Consider the following 18,636-nt stretch of genomic DNA (forward strand, 5'->3'; position numbering starts at 1 on the left):
TCTGTGTCTTCTATAGTAAGAATAACCCATGTAACTAAAAATAGAAGTGGATGCCCTGGCTGGGTAGCTTTGTTGGTTGGGAGTGTCACCAAAGGTTGCAGGTTCGATTCCCGGTCCAGGCACATACCTGGGTTTTAGGTTTGATTGCTGGTTGGGGTGTGTGCCTGAGGCACCTGATTGATGTTTCTCTCCCCCCCACCACCCCGCACACACAAATCAGTAAGCATATCCTCAGGTGAGGATTTAAAAAAAATAAATGACAGTGAAAAACTCCACCAATGAGCCTTTGCTGTGGTGTCCACCTCTCACACTGGCTGTATTCCCATCTGAGGCAAGGTGGTGCTCACCTGCCCTGTCCTAAAAGCCATGCGAACCCACACCCTCCTTGACCGAGAGTTTCACAGCAAAGAAAGAGCGGTGCCGGGGCAGGAGGGGCCTGTTAGCATGCCACATGGCTGCTTACTGGGCTGGGTGACCTTGGGCAAATTACTTAACCTATCTGAGCCTCCGTTTCTTTGTTTGTGGCTTGAGAGTAATGAAGCCTTCCCCGTAGAATGGTCTCTGTGATTAGAGACAGCTCAGACCAGGTGCCGGCAGGGAGACTGGGATGGAGGGGCCCTCCCCAAGCGACACTGGGATTATTACTAACCACGGGCACAGGGCCAAGAGCAGGGAGGGCTGACCAGGGAGTCCCTGGCATCTGGGAAAGCGCATCGAGTCACCTGGCCCGTAGCTGGGGGCTCCCTGGTGACCGGGTGGTCCCCAGGCCCCTGCAGGCAGGTGTGAACCTGCCTGTCTTTGCTGGGCTCCCAGCACTGCCCGGGCAGCCCAGCGGCTGAGCTCAGAAGCACAGTCCCGGGCTGGTGTGGCCCTGAACACAGGGTGCGTTTCAATGGCCTCCCCAGGGACCGAAGCAAGCCATACTCAGGACGGCAGAGGCACAGACCACCGCCTCGGTCTCTGCCCGCCCCCCCAACCACCCAGCCTCAGCTTTAACAGCCAGGAGACCCCCTCCCTGACTCGAGTCTCCCAATAGCATCAGATGAGCCCCAAGCACCCCAGCGAAGCCCTTTTTCAGGCTTTTACACTCTAAGCAAACAGATTTACTTAAAAAAAAACAAACAACAACAACAGGTATCTGGTCTCGGGGGAAGCAGGCTTTCGCAAGTCGCTCATTACACCGGCATTTCATGGGCTCCCCACAACACAGGAAGCGGACACAAAAGTGGGGACGACAGCCCGAAAAGCTGCTTGCTTGTCGGATGACCTGGAGGACTTGCAGCCCCCGCAGGCACCCCCGCCCCCCACCCTCCACCGACCCCGAATGTGCCTACAGCTACAGCACAAATACAACCCGGTGACCTGCCACCAAGGACCTGGGGAACTTCCCCTGCTGGGGGCGGGGGGCGTCAGACACTCGGGGTGGAAGTCCCACGGGGAAAGCAGTAATAAAATTTTAAAAATTGAGTGCACAGAGAGCAAAGGGCTCATGGCAACAAGGGAGAGAGAAATATATGACCTGGATTCACTCGGAGGCTTGCAATGCAGATCAGGAGGCGAGAGCGAAAGGACAGAGTTTCCTGCGAAGGCGGAGAGGCCTTCGTTCCCTCGGACCCAGGTGACAGCACCACACTGTGCAGGCTCCACAGGCCTGGCTTCTTCAGAGTAATTGGGAAGATAGCAGCCTTGGGGCCCAGTTTGTGCACGCCGGCCCCGAACTGGGCAGCAGGCCTTCATCCCCGTCCACCCCTACACTAAGCTCTGCTGTGCCCGTGCAGTGCTGCGCGCACAGTAGGTGCACCATAAGCGTGCATGAGGGGCCTCTCAGAGAAGTGGGACACGTGGGTGAGAACGTCTGTGTAGCTCTCCCCCGGGGCCGGGCCCCCCAATCCTGGCCTGCCCTCCCTGAGGCCCCCACCCCAGCCAGCCACGGCCACACTGTCCCCCGCCACCCCCGCCGCAGGGGAGGGCCGTCTCTGTCATGGCACAGAGGCTGGCCCTAATGACAGGCTCCACCAGGGCAGGAACTCCCTTCTCCTCCCCTCTCCTGCCTGTAAAATCACAGCCATAAATAACACCAGATCCCAAAGGGATGTTTGGAGAATTAGCTAACGGAGGTTGTAAAAGTGTCGGGAAGAAGAAAACGGGGCAGGAATGTGACAGACGTGCGTGAGCTCTGGTTCTTAGAAAGCGGGGGCCCCAGACGGCCATCCACAGGCCCTGGGGGAGCCAGAGACGAGGTCAGGGTGACGGGGTGCCAGGGCGACCCTCGCTGCCCACTGTCACCCCCCATGTTGTCACTGGGCCATTCTGAGGGGCCGGTCTGCCTTGGGCAGGTTTGGGTGGCAAAGAATGGGGTGGTGGGGAGGGAGAGAGAAACAGAGAGAGAGAGAGATCGGTATGGGGGGGACAAACACCCCGACAGGGACTCTATTTTCTGTTTCTGCCTAAAAGGCACTTGGCTGGTGAGACGTCAAAAGCGTTTTTTGACAGATTTCCCCCACTACCTTGGCATGAGCCAGCCAGGCCTTGGAAGCTGCTGCAACCTGAAATGGCAGGTTTAAGCAACAATGAAAATCCCCACAGTCCCCACTCCAGCCCCGAAACTGGAAATGCCATCTCAGGGGCGCACTCGCGCACACACAGGGCCACACACACACTCCCCCGCATCCCCACGCCCTCCCCTTTGACTCCAGCTCCCTCCAGGGCGGTGTTGGCCTCCTGTCCTCAGCCTCGGTTTTGCATTTCCCTTCCTCCCTCTGATTTGCAGCCCACTGACTTGGCACGTTCTGGTGGGGACACCAGAGCCGGAGAACCAGAGAGTTGAGGTGACCCTCCCCGAATGACTTGGGCTGGTCATCCCAAGAGCCCTGGACTCCGGCTGGCGAGCCTGGAGGACGGGAGACTCTGGGGGACACTCCGCTGCCTCTCCGGTTTGGTGACTTAACTCTCCCATCAGGACCGTTTTAAAAACCCACCACCCGTCAGAGTCTCTCTGAGCTTCTACTCCCAGGGAAAACGACGCTGGCTGGTGGGGGCTGGTGTCGGAAGCACAGGCGCACAGGGCCGAGGGGAAACGACGCCAGGTGCCACTGGACCTGAACCAACTGCACCTCACCTCTGCTTCCTGCCCAGGGCACCTGTGACCACAGAAATCACCCTTGGATAGTGCAGGCTGCATGTTGGCAAGTGACCTCTACTAATTCCCCAGCTGCGATGACAGCTGTACTCCAGTCCACACCAGTGCCTGTCACTGTGTTGGACAGGTCCCCTCCCCGCCCTCGGGGACCTGTCAGGGACCACCAAACATCACGCCTGGAGACGCTTCTGCCACAGAACTGGCCCCGGTGTTTCCCCCTGGGAGCCAGGACTGACCGGGGCCCTTTCCCGGCCTGAGCCTGGAGATGCTCAGATGTGGGACAACATTTCTCAGCAGGATCTGAGAAAAGGCACGCAGCCTGACTGATTAGAGAAGGTTAGATCAGAAGAGGCTCGTCCTGGGGGCTGTGTCTCCCAACAGTGTGACCACTGGGTGACAGACGGCGGGCTCAGTTGTCCCCACCCTTAGTCACGTGCACCGGTACGTGGGAAGCTCTGAGCGTCTCAGAGAAGCAGGTGAAAGCTGGCGTTTCACAGTCCCCGTGGGAGACAGAGAGACGGGGCGGAGAGGCGGAGCCCCATGACCTGGGGAGCCCAAGCTCTGAATCCGCCTCTTTGTGCTTCCTCGCTGGGACCCCCGGTTCCAACCGCTTACTCCTTCTGTAAGAGCCTTCACAGGAAGTCTCTCACCCGCATGAGATTCGCCCTGGCAGCTCTGTGCTGAGCTTTATTACATTTCTAGGTCTGATTTTTGGAGAACCTGGGATGTTGGCCTCAGTTCTACTGCTTCGGCTGCATTTTCTGAGCTGGGAGTAAAGAAGAAGGTGTTTCTAGTCTTCCTCGAATTCACTGTCAGCCAGATGCTGCCCTGCAGCACAGCCAGCCCCAGGGAAGCTGAGAAACGGGGCTTTTACGCAGCCCAGGGGTTTGGAGGAGTTTGAATTCTGACTTGTGTGTTGGGGGGGGGGCGGATAGGGGGGTGGCTTTTCTGCAAAGACAAGATTCCAATAAGTGTTGATTTCTAACAGGCAAACCATCCCTTCCCCCACAAAGCACGGGCATAATGCGAGCGTGCTGCCTGAGCCAGGCAGGTGAACCCAGTGCCGCGAGGCTGCAAGGAGCCTGGGGGTGCAGAGCAGCACATGGCCTGGGGCGGGGGCGGGGGGGGCCGGTGCCCTAGCTGGGCCCCAGGTCACAGCCACATGTGAGGACCCAAGGCAGATTTGCACAGAGAAGCCACACTCCCAACCTTTGGGTGACCTTCCCCTGTTTTGCAATGTTACCAACTCATCCCCAAGTGTTTTGGAGATGGCACAGGCCACACAGGAACGGGCCACCAGCCAGAAGGGACATGGAGAGAAGCGAACGGGCAGCTCCCAGTGGCCAAGGCTGTAAGCAAACACGACCGGAAAGCATGCTCTTGTGGGCAGTGATCGTTAGAAAGCTCGCCATTAGAAAATTTCACACAACACGCCACAGTTTGGGGGGAGGCGGCCTCCTGGAGAACCTACTGCTTGTCTCTCGCACGTGACAGCGGTACTTACCTCCACTCCCGGCCAGCGGGCACCCGTTAGAAATGCCAGGTGAGCAGGTGAAGGGCAGGTTCAACACCAAAGACCTTCCACTCGTCCTGACGCAGCCTGACCCCGTGTGCCCAGGGCCGAGGGCTGCTCTGGAAGACCTCTGTCCTTTCTCCTGCCCCGAGCCCCTCACCCGAGCACCCCAGCGACTGTGGAAGTGCCGTCTGCCCGCAGACCCCGGGGGCAGGGGTGGGGTGTGTCTGGGACCAGGCTCCCACCCGTTTACACAGCTTTTGTGACAACCGGGTGGCCAAACCCCTGTAGGACAGGGTGGCATCTGAGATCCCGGCTTTGTGCTTTGGGGGACATCCCGTCCCTTTCAAATGGTACACGGTGTGCAGTTGCCGGCAGGTGCTGAGCTGGAAAGAAAATCTGCCTGATCACCCGGGACCCCCACCCTTGAAGCGAAGCCCGTGGGGACAGCTGAGTCCTGGCCTCATGTCCTCGGCACAGCCAGTGCGGGGCTCACCTTGGACCAGTCCCCGGTTCTCCACTCGTAGCAGCCGGAGTAGTCCTCACACGGCTCCTCGGCCTTCGGCCGGGTGGACGCGTCGCACTTCCCTTGCGAGTTGGTGCAGGTCACGGTGCGCCTCTGTGTCCCTTTCCCGCAGCTGGCAGAGCACTGGAAAGCACCGAGCGCATGTCAACAGGGGGCCAGGCCAGCCCAGGTCCCCCCACACCCAGCGGGCCCCTCCCCCGTGCCAGACCCGATGCCACAAGGGCACCATGTTTCTGTCCTCAAGACCTCCTGGTCTCCTCGAGCCTGTGAAGCTGGGACCCCCACCAGGCCATGGGGGAGGGTCACAGGAGTCAGGCTGTCCAATGAGGGGAGTGGAATTTAGGCCCAAAGGCCAAGGTGGCAGAAGAGTTTAAAGGTCAGACGCTGACGGGGCCCCTGGAGGGGAGCGGGAACAGGTCTTGGGGAAAGCCAGGTAAGGAAAGTGAAGCCCAGAGGAGAGGTCTGAGGCCCCTGGCTCTTCCCTGCTGGCCCCCAGGTTCACAGACTCTGCCTGGAGCAGCCTGGGGCAAAGCCGCCAGGCCCCGGCGGACAGGGAAGAGACCGGGAGCAAAGCCAGGCGTGGCTTTCAGGAAAGGCGGCTGCAGCCCTTGCGGGGAGCCTCCAGGATGGTTTTCCCGCAGCTGCAGAGCAAGGCTCCCTCCCTGTGGTGCTTTACTTCCTGGGAGACACCTTGAGGAGAGACAGCGTGGGGAGTGGACACCAGTGGCCCGTTCCCTCGGGCAGCACCATCCTTGATGGAGTGATGAGAGCAGAGTGGTGCCCGGGCATACACGCAGGGGACCTACAGGGTGGGTCTGCAGCCGGTGCCTGGTGTGCTCCCCTCCAACCCGCAGCCGGCTGTGGACACGGGGACACGTGTCCCCCATGGGGACACAGTGAGACCCAGGAGCCCGGGGGCAATTTCCTCCCAGCAGCCTCAGCCGGAGGCCTGGTGGGGAGCACTCCCAAGCTGCAGCAGCTCTGCATGCAGCCCTGACAGCTCAGTAACTCCCTTTCCACATTTGTGGGACTGACCTGAAATAGGGGGGACTTGACTCGGCAATGTTTGCCAGCCGCAATGAAGCTGATTTCTGCAAAAACGTGCATGAAGGACCAACTCTTCCTTATATTTCTGTTATTAATGTTTATCCCCAAACGTTACCTAGCCGTGTTTTTCCTAGGTGTTCAATTTAGCTCTCTGCCTGAAGGTCCCATGAGGGTTTCTTCTCATTTAGACTGGCCTGTTGTAGCGGAAACACACGTGTGCTCCGGCACCGGCTGGGCGTCCCCTGGGGGCGCTTGGACGGTGCAGCTATTTGATCCTGCGTGTGGGGTGAGGGGCTGGTTTCAAGGGACACGAGGGGGCAGTCCAAGGCGGGCTTCCCCCACCCCCAGGGCTGCCTGGCAGGACGGTTCTGGGCCGGGAGGGCTGCAGCAGGGAGCCCCAGGTGACTGTGTCGAAGGGTAGTCCCCCACTTTTCTGAGGGGCAGCGGTCCCTCACCGTGTCGTCAGCTCCTCCATGACACCAGCGCCCACACCGAGGGCTCTGCCTCCAAGTAGGGGCCGCCACACCGCTTCTGCCTGAGTTTTGTCTGACTCTGCTCTGCGTTCCTCCTCCCTTTCCCATGAACTTGAAGCACTGACTCTCCAGCCTGTGTCGTGGCCAATCTCTGGTGTGGCCTTTTGGACCAGCAGCCCGTGGGCTGGAGGCCTGGGCCTTTGCGGGCTGGGACTGCCTCGGAAGGGACAGAAGAGGACAATGTGCAGTTTCTCTCCTGGCTCTCGATCCGGGGAGGGGACCTGGGAGCCGAGCACAGGAGAGAGTCACTCCCTTCGCCTTCCCTTTGGACATCTGTGCCTCGTTCCAAGTTGGGGGAGCAGCTGATGAGCACCGTCAGCACAGGTGGCTGGAGAAGGCAGGCCGGGCGACGAGAATGGCCCCAGGAGAAATGCAGACAGACCCCGGGGTCTCCAGGAGCAGAAATGTTAGAGGGGCTTTGGCATGTGGCCAGGTGGTAGAAACACTAGTTTTGGAGAAGGTCACGGGGGCAGGGGGGGGATCTGATTCCAAGTTAAGTGTCTGGGAAGGAGCCTTCTGCTCCAGCCGGGGCTGAACCCGAGCTGGACTGCCTGGTGTGGGTGCCGTCTCAGGGTCAGGGTCAGGCAGGCCCAGGTTCACAGGGACACCGGGAGAGAGGTCTTTCTGTTGGTCCCCTCCCAGTGCTCCCGTTTTCCAGGGTGGCGTGCTTTAATCCTGCGATGGCAGCTGATAATGTCAGGGTTGGTTATTTCGGTAAAGAGGTATTTCCCCCCCGTAAAAAAAAGAATCTGAATGGAAAATTTATGGTTTTGAGCTAATGAAAGCATAAATCGTGTTTGGATCCAGAGGCTCCACATAAGGCCCGCAGGCTCAGGGGAGGTGGGGGAGGGTAGAGACTGCTTATCTGCCCCTCCCCGCAATGAGCACCCCCTTCCCCAAAATAAGTCCCTTGCATGCTAAACTGACCAACCTAAGTACCTATAAAAATTATTTTAAAAAATCAGACAAATTTTTTAAACTCTCCTCTTTGCTTAAAATATCACAGAGAGTAGAATAAACACGCAGGTCTTTAAACCGGTACATGCCCCAATCTGTCTGACAAGCAAACTTCGCTTCGGAACAGCCACGGGCAGGCTTTTCATTCATGAAGAATGGGGCGGCATGCTTTTTTATTCAAAATAATTCCAACTGCTTGGCAACAGAAAGGAACTCTACAAATATTTTCCACACTGGAGAGTGTCTTGGACTTGGCCTTTCTGACTTCCCTAGAACACAGATCTGACACAGGACCTGGGGGAAGCTGGCCTCGGATTCGGCTATTTTTTTTTTGTTTTGCTTTCACTTTATAGCCAAACAATCAAAAATCATTAACGCAAAGTCAGTGCAAAGCCTCGAAGGACATGTTACCAACGAGAAAGCAATCCTTACACGATCAGTCTGCAAAATGAAAAACTTCAGGCTTCAGAGACCTCCTTCCGAAATGGTTAGACACGGCATGAGATTTATAATTCAGACAAGCGCGGGAAGAGCTGTCCCTCCCGGCATCTGTGCGCCTCTTGCAATCTACAGAGACGGTCTCCAAGGGGAAGGGAAGCCTTCCAAATGCCCTCCCCAATCTGACCACACTCCAGTTCCAATCTACCCAAAGGAGGGCTACTAAACATAGGCCTGTGTCCCTGGGTATCTATCTATGCATGTGTGTATGTACCTACCTATCTATTCATCTATCCATGCCTCTATATTTCCGTGAGAATTTTCATAGGAAATAGAATCTCAAAGTATTGCAGTATATACTATCACACACACATGCATTATTAATAACACATTATCTATGCTTTCGGCCGTGTTGTCTCAGATGGAATTTAAGGGTGTGTGAGCTAGGAACCGACCTTGAGTTGACCTGGGGGCCAGCGAGAACAGGGACATGTGAGGATTGGTCATAAGCATGATGCAGGAAAAGGGACCGTGGGGGCAGCATTGGTGGCCACCCAGGCACCCACCTGGGACCACTCTGAGGCCTCCCAGATGGACAGGCAGTCCTGGCCTTCACAGCTCTGCACGGGCGCCGGCCGGGGGCCCTGGCAATAGAGGGGCCGCGTGGCGACGTGTGTGCCGTTCTGCAGCTGGTACACGCAGGTCACCTCGCGATGCTGGATGCCCTTCTCGCAGGTCGCCGAGCAGGGGCTCCAGGGGCCTGCCACCCACCTGCCGGGGGAGGGGGGGGGACGACAGTGAGAGAACCACTGGACGGAGAGGCCGCTTCCCCGAGGGGCCCACCCCACGGTACGAGGGAGGCAGGCAGACGCAGGGAGCTGTGTCATGGACACTGCGGAGAATTCCAGCGTGTCAGAGCCCACAGAGCCAGCTGGGGTGAGTGGTCAGTGGCCCACTCAGCACAGACATCCTGGCCCACGCAACACCCCGGCAGCAGACTGAGCGTCTTCCTTTGAGTGACTGGCCCCACCCTGCACGATGAACAGCCCAAAAGACAGTGCGGAGTTCCACCTCACCTCTGCTTCTGGGTGGGCTGCACTCACGAACCATGGGTTCTTCCCCACCACCCACGTCCAGGGGCCCCTCCTTTTCCAGACAGCAGCCATGTGCAAGGTCAGAGCCGGAGAGAAGTCGACCTGCTTGCCGAGCCAGGTCCAAGCAGTTGCTAAGCACCTCTAAGCCAGCCCCACCAGGGACCTCAAATCTGCCTTCCTTCCCCATTTCTGTGACCACCTTGGCCTCGGGTATTATACCCATCTCCCAGCTGGCTTCCCCATGTGCTACTTCTTTTCCCCTCTGTGTAATCCGTGTGCCCCTGCCACAGCTTCAGCCATGCGACTTCCTTACACCACAACCTGCAATGGCTCCCTAGTGCCTTGTGTCTTTCACATCCTGGGCCTGGCCCTCAAGGCCTAGTCTGATAATTTAGTCATTTCTTCAGCCCGCGCTCATCCACAATTCCACCAAGCACTGCAGATGTTTTCAGGACTATATGCAAGCAAATAAAAATAAGACTCTGGACTAGGTGAGGTGAAAATCTGAACAGATGGGGTGAGGAAACACCTCCGTGTTTGCCCAGACTGTTTGCTATTCCCTGACCCAGAGACCAGATGCCGGCCCTGCCCCTCTGCCCGGCACACCTTCCTCGTTTCTCTCTGCAGGCCCATCTCAAGGGCCTGCCCCCAGGAGCTCGTCTGGAAGTCCCAGATGTACCCCCTGCTGGCCCCTGTAAGATTCCCCCAATCGTCTGGGTGGCACTGTTTCCCCAAAGCTGTTCTCACTTGCGACAGCTGAGAGCTTCGGTGGAGGCAAGGGTCTTGGTACTCCCTTGGGCTCCCAGGTCGAGTCTCTGATGGCTTGCTCACTCAACTCGCTCCGGGTTCCACATTTCCAGCTGTGAAACGGGACTCACAGCGCCTAGTTGTTCATTTGTTCCTCACGTTCTGTGCCAGCAGTCGGTCCTGTAGGGCCAGGCTGCCACCACCTGGTACCCTGCTCTGCTTCAGCTCAGGCCTTTTTAGCGGGCACAGCACAGAACGGTTTGGGCTCTGCCCCCCACCCCCGCCAACATCCCAGACCGCCCACCTCCACCTCACGGCTGGGCCTCACGGAGGCAGCGTGTTCTGAGTACACCCTAAACCTTGGCTCCGGCACGTTGGAGAGACACCACGTATTAACACTGCTGGCTAATAAAACCGCTAGGAGATTCTTGTAAAAAGTTACAGTGGGACACATCCCCAATAAAACATCCGTGCCCTTCGGTTCCCTTCCCAGAGTGATTCCAACATCCCAACCGCACGGTGTCGCGGCAGATGCCGGGCAGATGCGCCTCAGGCCAGTGAACAGGAGACAGTAATTAGACTCAGTTAAGTTCCCAATAAATTATGCAGCCGGGACCTTTGGCCACTCAGCCCTGAGTTGCTCGCTGGGCCAAAGTCAGTGAACCTGGTCCAAACCTACTCAGAAACTCTGGATTGCTCTGGCTAATTCACGTTCGCATGCAGTCTTGGCATGAGGGGAAATAATGAATACCATAACCACTCTCCACTGAAAATCATAATTTGTTAATAATTTTGATAGCTAATGAGCTACAGAAACCATGTCCACGCGTCCTCCAAGCAGAAAAGAAAGACATTTGTTTTATTCCTGGCTTTGTTAAGTCTGGGGCATTGAGTCTCCCTGTATGCTTTTCAGGGTTTTTGTTTAAGATTTTATTTATTTATTTTTAGAGAGGGAAAGAGAGAGAGAAAGAGAGGGAGAGGAACATCAGTGTGTGGGTGCCGCTCATGCACCCCCTACTGGGGACCTGGCCCACAACCCAGGCATGTGCCCTGACTGGGAATCAAACCAGCAACCCTTTGGTTTGCAGGCCGGCACTCAATTCACTGAGCCACACCAGCCAGGGTGCGTTTTGGACCTTGATTCAACAACTATTGTATCAGGATGATCTCTTTTTGCGCAATCACTGCTTTTTCTTCTTGATTTTCAAAACGGTTTCCTGTGTCTCTGTTGAGCAAAGGTATTTCCTTCTAACCGGGCTCGAAGGACTGCCCACCGAGAGGGGCGCACGAGACGGACTGCCCTCCACTCTGCCTTCAGGAACCCGGGCAAAGGAGCTGCTTCCTACATCTGCTTGCATTGAGTCTTGTGACGTCTTTGCCCTCCTCCTCCACGTGTTGCATGTGGTCGAGTTTTACTTTCAGGGAGCAGAAGACCATTTTGTTCAGAGAATTGCAGACACGATCCCACTTTGGGGTGAAATACGTGGGGCTGCTCACACTCCTGACTTCTCTCTCCTCGTCCCCAGAGCCCTGGTCAAATGTCGACGTGCACGATGCTTGTGTGTAAGCAGTCGCCTTATTCCCAGCTCTCGTGAAGAACAGTTTCTGGAAAGAGCCTTGTGCTTGTTGGGAACCCAGCAGATATTGTTGACTTTAACTGCATTCCACGGTTGTCTGTGAAGAAGCCTGAGAAGTTACCTGAAGCTTCCTGACATCATCTTTGTGCCGGTCTGCACGGAGACCCGTTCTGCACATTCAGTCATTATAGCGATGTCTTCTGTAGCCGTATTTCCTTTGTGTCCTCAATGGAAAGTATAAACATAATTCACGCACATCGCAGAAAATCTGAGAGGGTCCACAAAAACATAAAACGAGAGAAGCAAAGAACACACACGGTCCTGGACTTTTTTCCCTAAACATGTTTACTTTGACCTTGATGTCATGCTATACATAAATCATTCTCCATGTTGCTTTATTTCACTCTCGTAGCAGAAGCAACTCCTACGTGATCAAAAATCTTTCCTCGGGATTCATTTTTTAAAAGCTTGCATGATACTCCATCGTACGGATAGAGCCAAATGACTTAACGCGCACAGAGTTCTTGGACATTTGGGGAGTTGCCAACTTTGTCCACGGTTTGGATGGCTTCCAAAGGGAAGGAACTGAGGCCCCGGATCCAGGGTGATGAGTGATGCGTTCAGAAGACCAGAAGGGGCTGCTTGGATCTGTGCGTGATGGGAGCTCGTTACACTGTGGCCGGCGCTGTCTGCTCCGCCAGCCTGTTGGGCGCCCATTCCCTAGAGAACGGTGGTTTAAGGATGTAAAAACACTGAGGCAACAGGGTCTCGGAAACCCTGTGGGTCTTTGTTTAGTCTCCCAGTGTACACAGCCTCCGACTCTTCTTCACCGGGCAGCAGTATTCTGCCACTTGCTCTTGACCTTCATCTCCTGGACACATCCCAATGGTCAACGATTTATTGGCACGGGGCCTCGACCAACACGTGCTCCAGTTATCACCTGGCCCACTTGAAATCAATAAGCAATAAGGGGCTCTCAAATCAATAAATCAATAAGCAATAAGCAACAGGTAAGGGGCTCTCCCCGTACTCCCCACCCAGCCCAGGTGTGATGCAGCACAGCCACTGTTTCCTGGTACCGTGTCGCACCTGCACACAAATTCTAGGACATCTGTCCCGTGTCCCCAGACACAGGCTCTTCCCAAAGGGCTGGAGTCCTGTTTCCCTGTCAGGCCTTCCCGCCCAAAGGCATCTCTGAAAAACAGAGAGGAACCTCTTTGTCTGAGGTCAGCCTCAACTGCACACCACACCTGCACACAGTAGGCGCTTGGTTACATCTTGTTAAGTGAGTGAATGAAGGAGCAGCTTTGACTGCTCAGTTCAATGTCAACAGAAACCCTTAGGCCTACCACGTTCGAGTTACTGCCAAATGTGGGGCTGAGTCCTGTATATTTCTACGTCCGGGTACTGGGGACTCTTTGTATTCCAAAAAATTGTTATGAACTTCAGACTTTACTGCTTTGTGATGAGAGGGGATTGCTCATACTATTTCTGTTTCATGGAACCTACTGATGTTTTCTTTTTGACCAAATACACAATCAGATTTTGTGAATGTTCTATGTGTACTTGAGACAAAGATACGTTATTTTTGCAGTGCAGTGTTTGATATACGTGACTTCCCTTGTTACGTTGTTTAGGTCTTTACGTCCTTCCTTATCCTCTATCAAGTTGCCACTCGGTCTGTCGTCAGTCAGGAACGGTGTGTTAATGTCTCCTGAACCTGGTAAGTTTCCATCTCCATCTCCTTGCATCTTCTGTGGTTCTGGATTTACATTAAGTAGTTGCCATGTTGCTTGGGGCATAAATACTCATAGCTATTGTATCTTCATTGTTACATATTCCTATCTCCACCTTCGCTTTAGTTTTAGCTCTGCAATTAAACACGTTAAAATGTCCACCATCAGCCCTTTCACCGAAGTGTCCCCAACTCATCTCTTGGTTAGATGAAGAGCATCCTGTCATAAAGGGCTGGAAAACCATGGCCTGGGGGCCAAACCCCTTCTGACACTTGTTTTGTAAGTAAAGTTTTATTAGAACGTAGCCCTTCTGTTTAGATATTGTCTATAGCAGCCTTCTGCTGCAATGGTGAAGTGGTTATGACAGAGACCGTAGGGTTTGTAGAGTGACAATACCGAATATCTTCCCTTTTTATTTTTATTTATTTTTATTTATTTTTATTTTTTTAAATTTTATTTATTTATCTTTAGAGGGGATGGGAAGGAGAGAGGAAGGAAACATCAATGTATGGTTGCTTCTCGTGCATCCCCTGCAGGGAACTGGCCCCTGCCAGAAACTGGCCTGCAACCCAGGAATGTGCCCTGACTGGGAATCGAACCGCGATCCTGTGGTTCACAGGCCTGCGCTCAATTCACTGAGCTACGCCAGCCAGGGCTATCTTCCCTTTTTAGAAAAGCTTGCTAAGTTCCTAAAAAGGGCTGGTGGGCACGGCTTCCTAAACTCTTGCATATTTGAAAATACTCTTCTGAAGCCTTAATACTGGGAGGACAGTTTTGCTGGGTATAAAACCCTCAATTTCACATTGTCCTTCCTGGTTTGCTGTTCTGTAAGGACACCACTGACAGCCTTGTGACAACTGAGGCCAGGAGTCTATGCGTCACTCATTGAAACCACGAGGAGTGGGGTGGGGGATGGAAGTAAGGAAGTGCAGAGTGGGCACCCCAGTTCTTGGGGGAGCCTTTCCACTTCATAGTCCTGAGTTTCTGTGGAGTTCCCTGGTGCTGCGGCCCTGGCCAGAGCATGACAGAGACTGACAAACTCCACAGGCGGAGCGGCAGACGACCCCCATGGGCCACCCTGGATATGAAGGAAGGAGACCTGGGTCTAGCTGTCACTGCGTGGTGATGGGCCATCAGGCTGTGGTCCAGCTCCACTTACAGAGATGTCATGGAGACTTGCCAGAGCCCCACTGACCCGACCTACCACCCCATTACTCTGTTGGCACAGTATTCCTGCTAAACCCTGTCTCATTTTGAACACACATGCAACCTTTCAAAAATGTACACATCCAAGTCATCTGTCTAGACCATTGGCTTGTCCTTGGTTTTATGAGGGCCAGAGAGCAGTCTGCATTTTGGTGCAGCCTGGGACCTGCCCACTTATCCATTTGGGAAACTAGAGCTCACCCTGAGACTCTTCTCATTGGACACGACAGTATCACAGAACCAATCAGCAGAGCCTTGGAGGGGAAAGTGCGGAGTGCAGTAACACCCTGGACTGGATTTCCCCCTGGAATGGGGCTTTGGACACTTCTACAAAATCAGGATAACGGTGATCATAAAAATGACACATTTTGCTGGGAACGATCCTAAGCAACTTATTTCTATTAACTCATATTCTCCGACAGCCTCCCGAGGTGGGTGCCATGTGTCCCCTGTTTTTACAGATGCTGAGGTCCGCCTGTGGCCTCTGTGGAGCTGGGATGGGAACCCAGCAGCCAAGCCTTCATTCTTGAACTTGGACACACACACACTGCCTACTGGGGCTCATTCTAAGCCTCTTCAGTGCTGCTCTTGGCTGCCTTGCGGTGTGCTCTCCTACGTGTCCCTTTGTCTAACCCTGTTCTCCTTGTTGAAAAGCAGCCGTGGGTTGAAACACAATGCTGGCCTTACTGGGCTTGTCCTTTCCAGGCTTTCTTACTTCGAAGGTGACTTTAGTGAGCAGGAAAACCTGCCTCGGTTGAACCCTTCAGAGCAGGTCTCAGCTTGCTGGGCTCTGCCTGCCTGGCCCGAGCTGTCTGCCACTGGCCCTTGGCACACGCCCCTTTCCCCGGTGTTCTGGTGCCTTCGGGTCTGGCATCTCCTTCAGAGCTGCCAGGTAGCAACCTTGTCCTACACTCGTCTCCTGTTTAAGATGTTATTTATTTTTAGAGAGAGGGGGAGGGAGGGAGAAAGATAGGGAGAGAATACTGATGTGAGAGAGAAGCACCAATCAGGTTCCTCTCACACATGCCCTGTCTGGGGACCGAACCCACGACACAGGCATATGCCCTGACTGGGAATCGAACCAGTGATCTTTTGCTTTATGGGGCAATGCCCCACCCACTGAGCCACATCAGTCAGGGCTATTCCCTCTTTTTTGTCTTGTTTGGTCTGTCTGTGATCACGGAGACAAAATCAAATCCTGCAGAATTCCCTCTTCCTGCTGAGCTATACAGACACTTCCTTTAGCCCCAGGGTCAGAACTAACTCCACTTTGACCTTTGTTTTTTTCTGTTTTCTAAAAGCAGAGGGGCCCGTGCTTCCCCCTCCCCTTCCTGACTGTGGAGGACGGAAAACAACACAGTCAGTCACTGCTTTCTGGGTTTCTGTCCCTGTCGCTCCAATGACTCCCGCTCCCTGGAGTGTGAGCATTAAAGTCAGAGGGAAGGACCCACACACAGCACCCTTCACCTTCTGAGAGGGCTGGGCTATGGGCCTTCTAGTCCTCTAGGCCAGAAAAGATGACCTCGCCCGCCCAGGTTAGCTGCACACTCTTTTGACAGGAGGATTTCTGCACGTGCTGTGGGAATCGACCCACGGGATCTGATCCACGGAACCTCACTGATCTGCTTGTGTGAGCGTGCCAAGTGACCTTTGTTACCGTATGGGGTGGCTCTCGGCGTGGATCCTGGACCAGCATCATCAGAGAAATGCACATCGCCAATCTGTCCATGAACAGGACCCCAGGGGGCCCTGGGGCAACAAAGCCCCTGCACAGGCCTCGGTGGGGCCCGAGGCCCACGTCTGGTTTCCCACTCGCTCCCTGAGGGTGGCTGGGCCTCAGGTCCCCTTTGTCCTCCTCGCCAAGCACCGGGCACATGCGGCTGCATGTTTTGTCCCTCCCTGCTCTCAAGATAGGTAGAAAGTTCTCTCCAAGTGGCCGGGGAGCATTCCCTTCCCAGGAAGTGGACTAGGGGGTCACTTCCTAGTGAAGGGAAAACACACGAACGAGCCACATGCGTGGCGTGGGCCAAAGCACACACGTCACCTCCACGGCACTAATTTCTGCTCCTCACACTGCGAGGAATTCCTCTCAGAACTTAGATATTTCTGCTTCCACAGGCTCCTTCCTCCAGTGACATTTAAACCCAAATGCAGGCTCGCAGGCGGAAGTGCGGGCAGGATCCAGCATTCCACATCCGCCCGCCCCGATCAAGTGCAAGTTCATTCCTCTAACTTCCTACCATCCTTCCAGCCGGTTCTGCAATGAGCAGCCCAGGCACCCTGCATCCACGAGGCTTCCAGCCATGCAGCCAGCCCGTAACCCTGCCCCAGGGTTTAAATGACACCGTGACCCTTTCACAATCCTCCTTCCTCCCCAAGTCCTACCCCCATCCTGATGACAGTATCTGAAGTTCCCAAATACAGAGCTCAGAAACATCCATGAGGTTAGACAGGAACCCTCGGAGACCTGACTGCCGACTTTGCCAACCCTGGAATGCATGTAAAGCGTACCCAGTTCTGCCGCTAAAGGGACTGTGAGCACGCCTGGGGACCACCCCCCAACCTTTTACTGTGTGGAAAATAGCAGCCGAGGTCATTTAAATCACGTAGTTATACACTGAATTAGAAACATACACGTGTGTGTGTGTGTGTGTGTGTGTGTGTGTAGTGTGTGTGGTGTCTTAAGAAATGACAGGCGAGCCGTATGGTGCCGGGACCCAACAGCTGGTGGATGTTCATCATTAACAGAGTTTGTAGCTGCGCAGGGAGGACGGTTTTGGCTGGCGTCTGTCGAGTGCTGACTCGGGACGGAGGAATTTATAGGCACGGCTTCACCTAATCTTCTCAAGACTTCAACGGGAGAAGTCCTAATTTCCCAATTCATAGACAGCGAGATCGGGTAATTTGCCAGTGAGTTTGCCTTCAGCTAGGGGTGGCGCTGGGACCGGACCGTGACTTCCGAGACCGCGCCCGTGATCAGTGACCACCCTCTCACCCGGTACAGCGCCCCCTGGGTCCCACAGGGAGCATTTCACTCTCTTTTCGGATTAGCTATCAAGCCTAACACCGTGTGTGTCTCAGTGCTGTTACATAATAAGGATATAATGACCATTCATTCCCAACTTTAAACCTATTTAAATCAAGGCTGTGGTAAAGCATGACTGGGCGGAGGAGGGGAAGAAATTCCCAAGGGCTGAGGGAGTGGGAAGAGAAGAGCAACTGGGAGGGGTCAGGGGTGAGTCAAAATCAGAGTCCGGTCAAGGTCAAGGTCAAGTGAAGGTGGGCTATGGGCATGACATGGCATACTGAAGTCCACCAGACTGAACAGAAGGAAGGGGAATGACCTACCAGGGGACAACTGAACACAGACCAGGGTCCCAGCGCAGCTCTGACTTCCACCCTTCTGCAGCGGAGTGTCTGCCCGGGCCAGATGCTTGCGCCCTCGCAGGTGAGTGCTCACTGTACTAGGGTGAACCCTCACTTCGACACCGCACCGCTGACCATGGAGCTGAGGGGTTCTGGGAGGGTAGGCACTTCCCCTCCACTAGGGAGAAATAATGCACCCATCGGGCCAGACGACGTACTAGCCCTGCGAAGCCCTGGGCACTGCTGGGCTCTGGAGGGAGAGCCCACTTGGCACATTGTAGGTGCTCTACAGACACAAGCCGAATGGGGCCTTGCTAAGGCCTTTGCCTTTGTGGGGAAGGGAACAAGAAAAAGAGGGGGAATGATGAACAAAGGAATAACAACAAAGAGTGGCTGGGCCCATCCTCTACTGGGCGTTTGGCCCAGGTGAACCCATTGTTCAGCCACAACGGACACACTGGAGGTCTCAGGGGTTATGGGCTTGACCCCGGAAGGGGTCGATGTAGCTTCATGCCCAGAGCAGCTTGGACCTGAGCCACAGAAGGCCTGTCACCTGTCCTGTCCCTGAAGTTCGTGCCACTGCGCACCAGGGTCCGAGTGACAGAGCTGGAGTCCTCCTCCCTGCCCCTACAGAGCCTGACACCAGCTAGCTGGGGGTGAGCATCCCTGCCCCCCAACACCACACACGGGCCTCCTGGGAAACCATGTCTTAGCTGGCTGAATTCCTGAATTCGGATTACTTTTCTTTTCTCTTTTT

At 54.9% G+C, this 18,636-nt stretch overlaps 1 protein-coding gene across 1 annotated transcript in view; it reads right to left on the bottom strand.

Annotated features, from left to right (window-relative positions):
• Positions 1-18,636, bottom strand: part of ADAMTS17 (ADAM metallopeptidase with thrombospondin type 1 motif 17) — a 187,667-nt gene that overhangs the window by 6,758 nt on the left and 162,273 nt on the right. Inside the window, exons 21-22 of the mRNA XM_037053739.1 lie at positions 8,720-8,924; positions 5,149-5,301 (exon numbers count right to left, since the gene is read on the bottom strand). Of these exons, the coding sequence (XP_036909634.1) occupies positions 5,149-5,301; positions 8,720-8,924 (358 nt within the window). The remainder of the gene's footprint in view (positions 1-5,148; positions 5,302-8,719; positions 8,925-18,636) is intronic.

Source organism: Sturnira hondurensis, unplaced genomic scaffold, assembly GCF_014824575.4.
Source record: "Sturnira hondurensis isolate 20B ecotype Veracruz unplaced genomic scaffold, ASM1482457v3 Scaffold0007865, whole genome shotgun sequence".
Lineage (NCBI taxonomy): Eukaryota > Metazoa > Chordata > Mammalia > Chiroptera > Phyllostomidae > Sturnira > Sturnira hondurensis.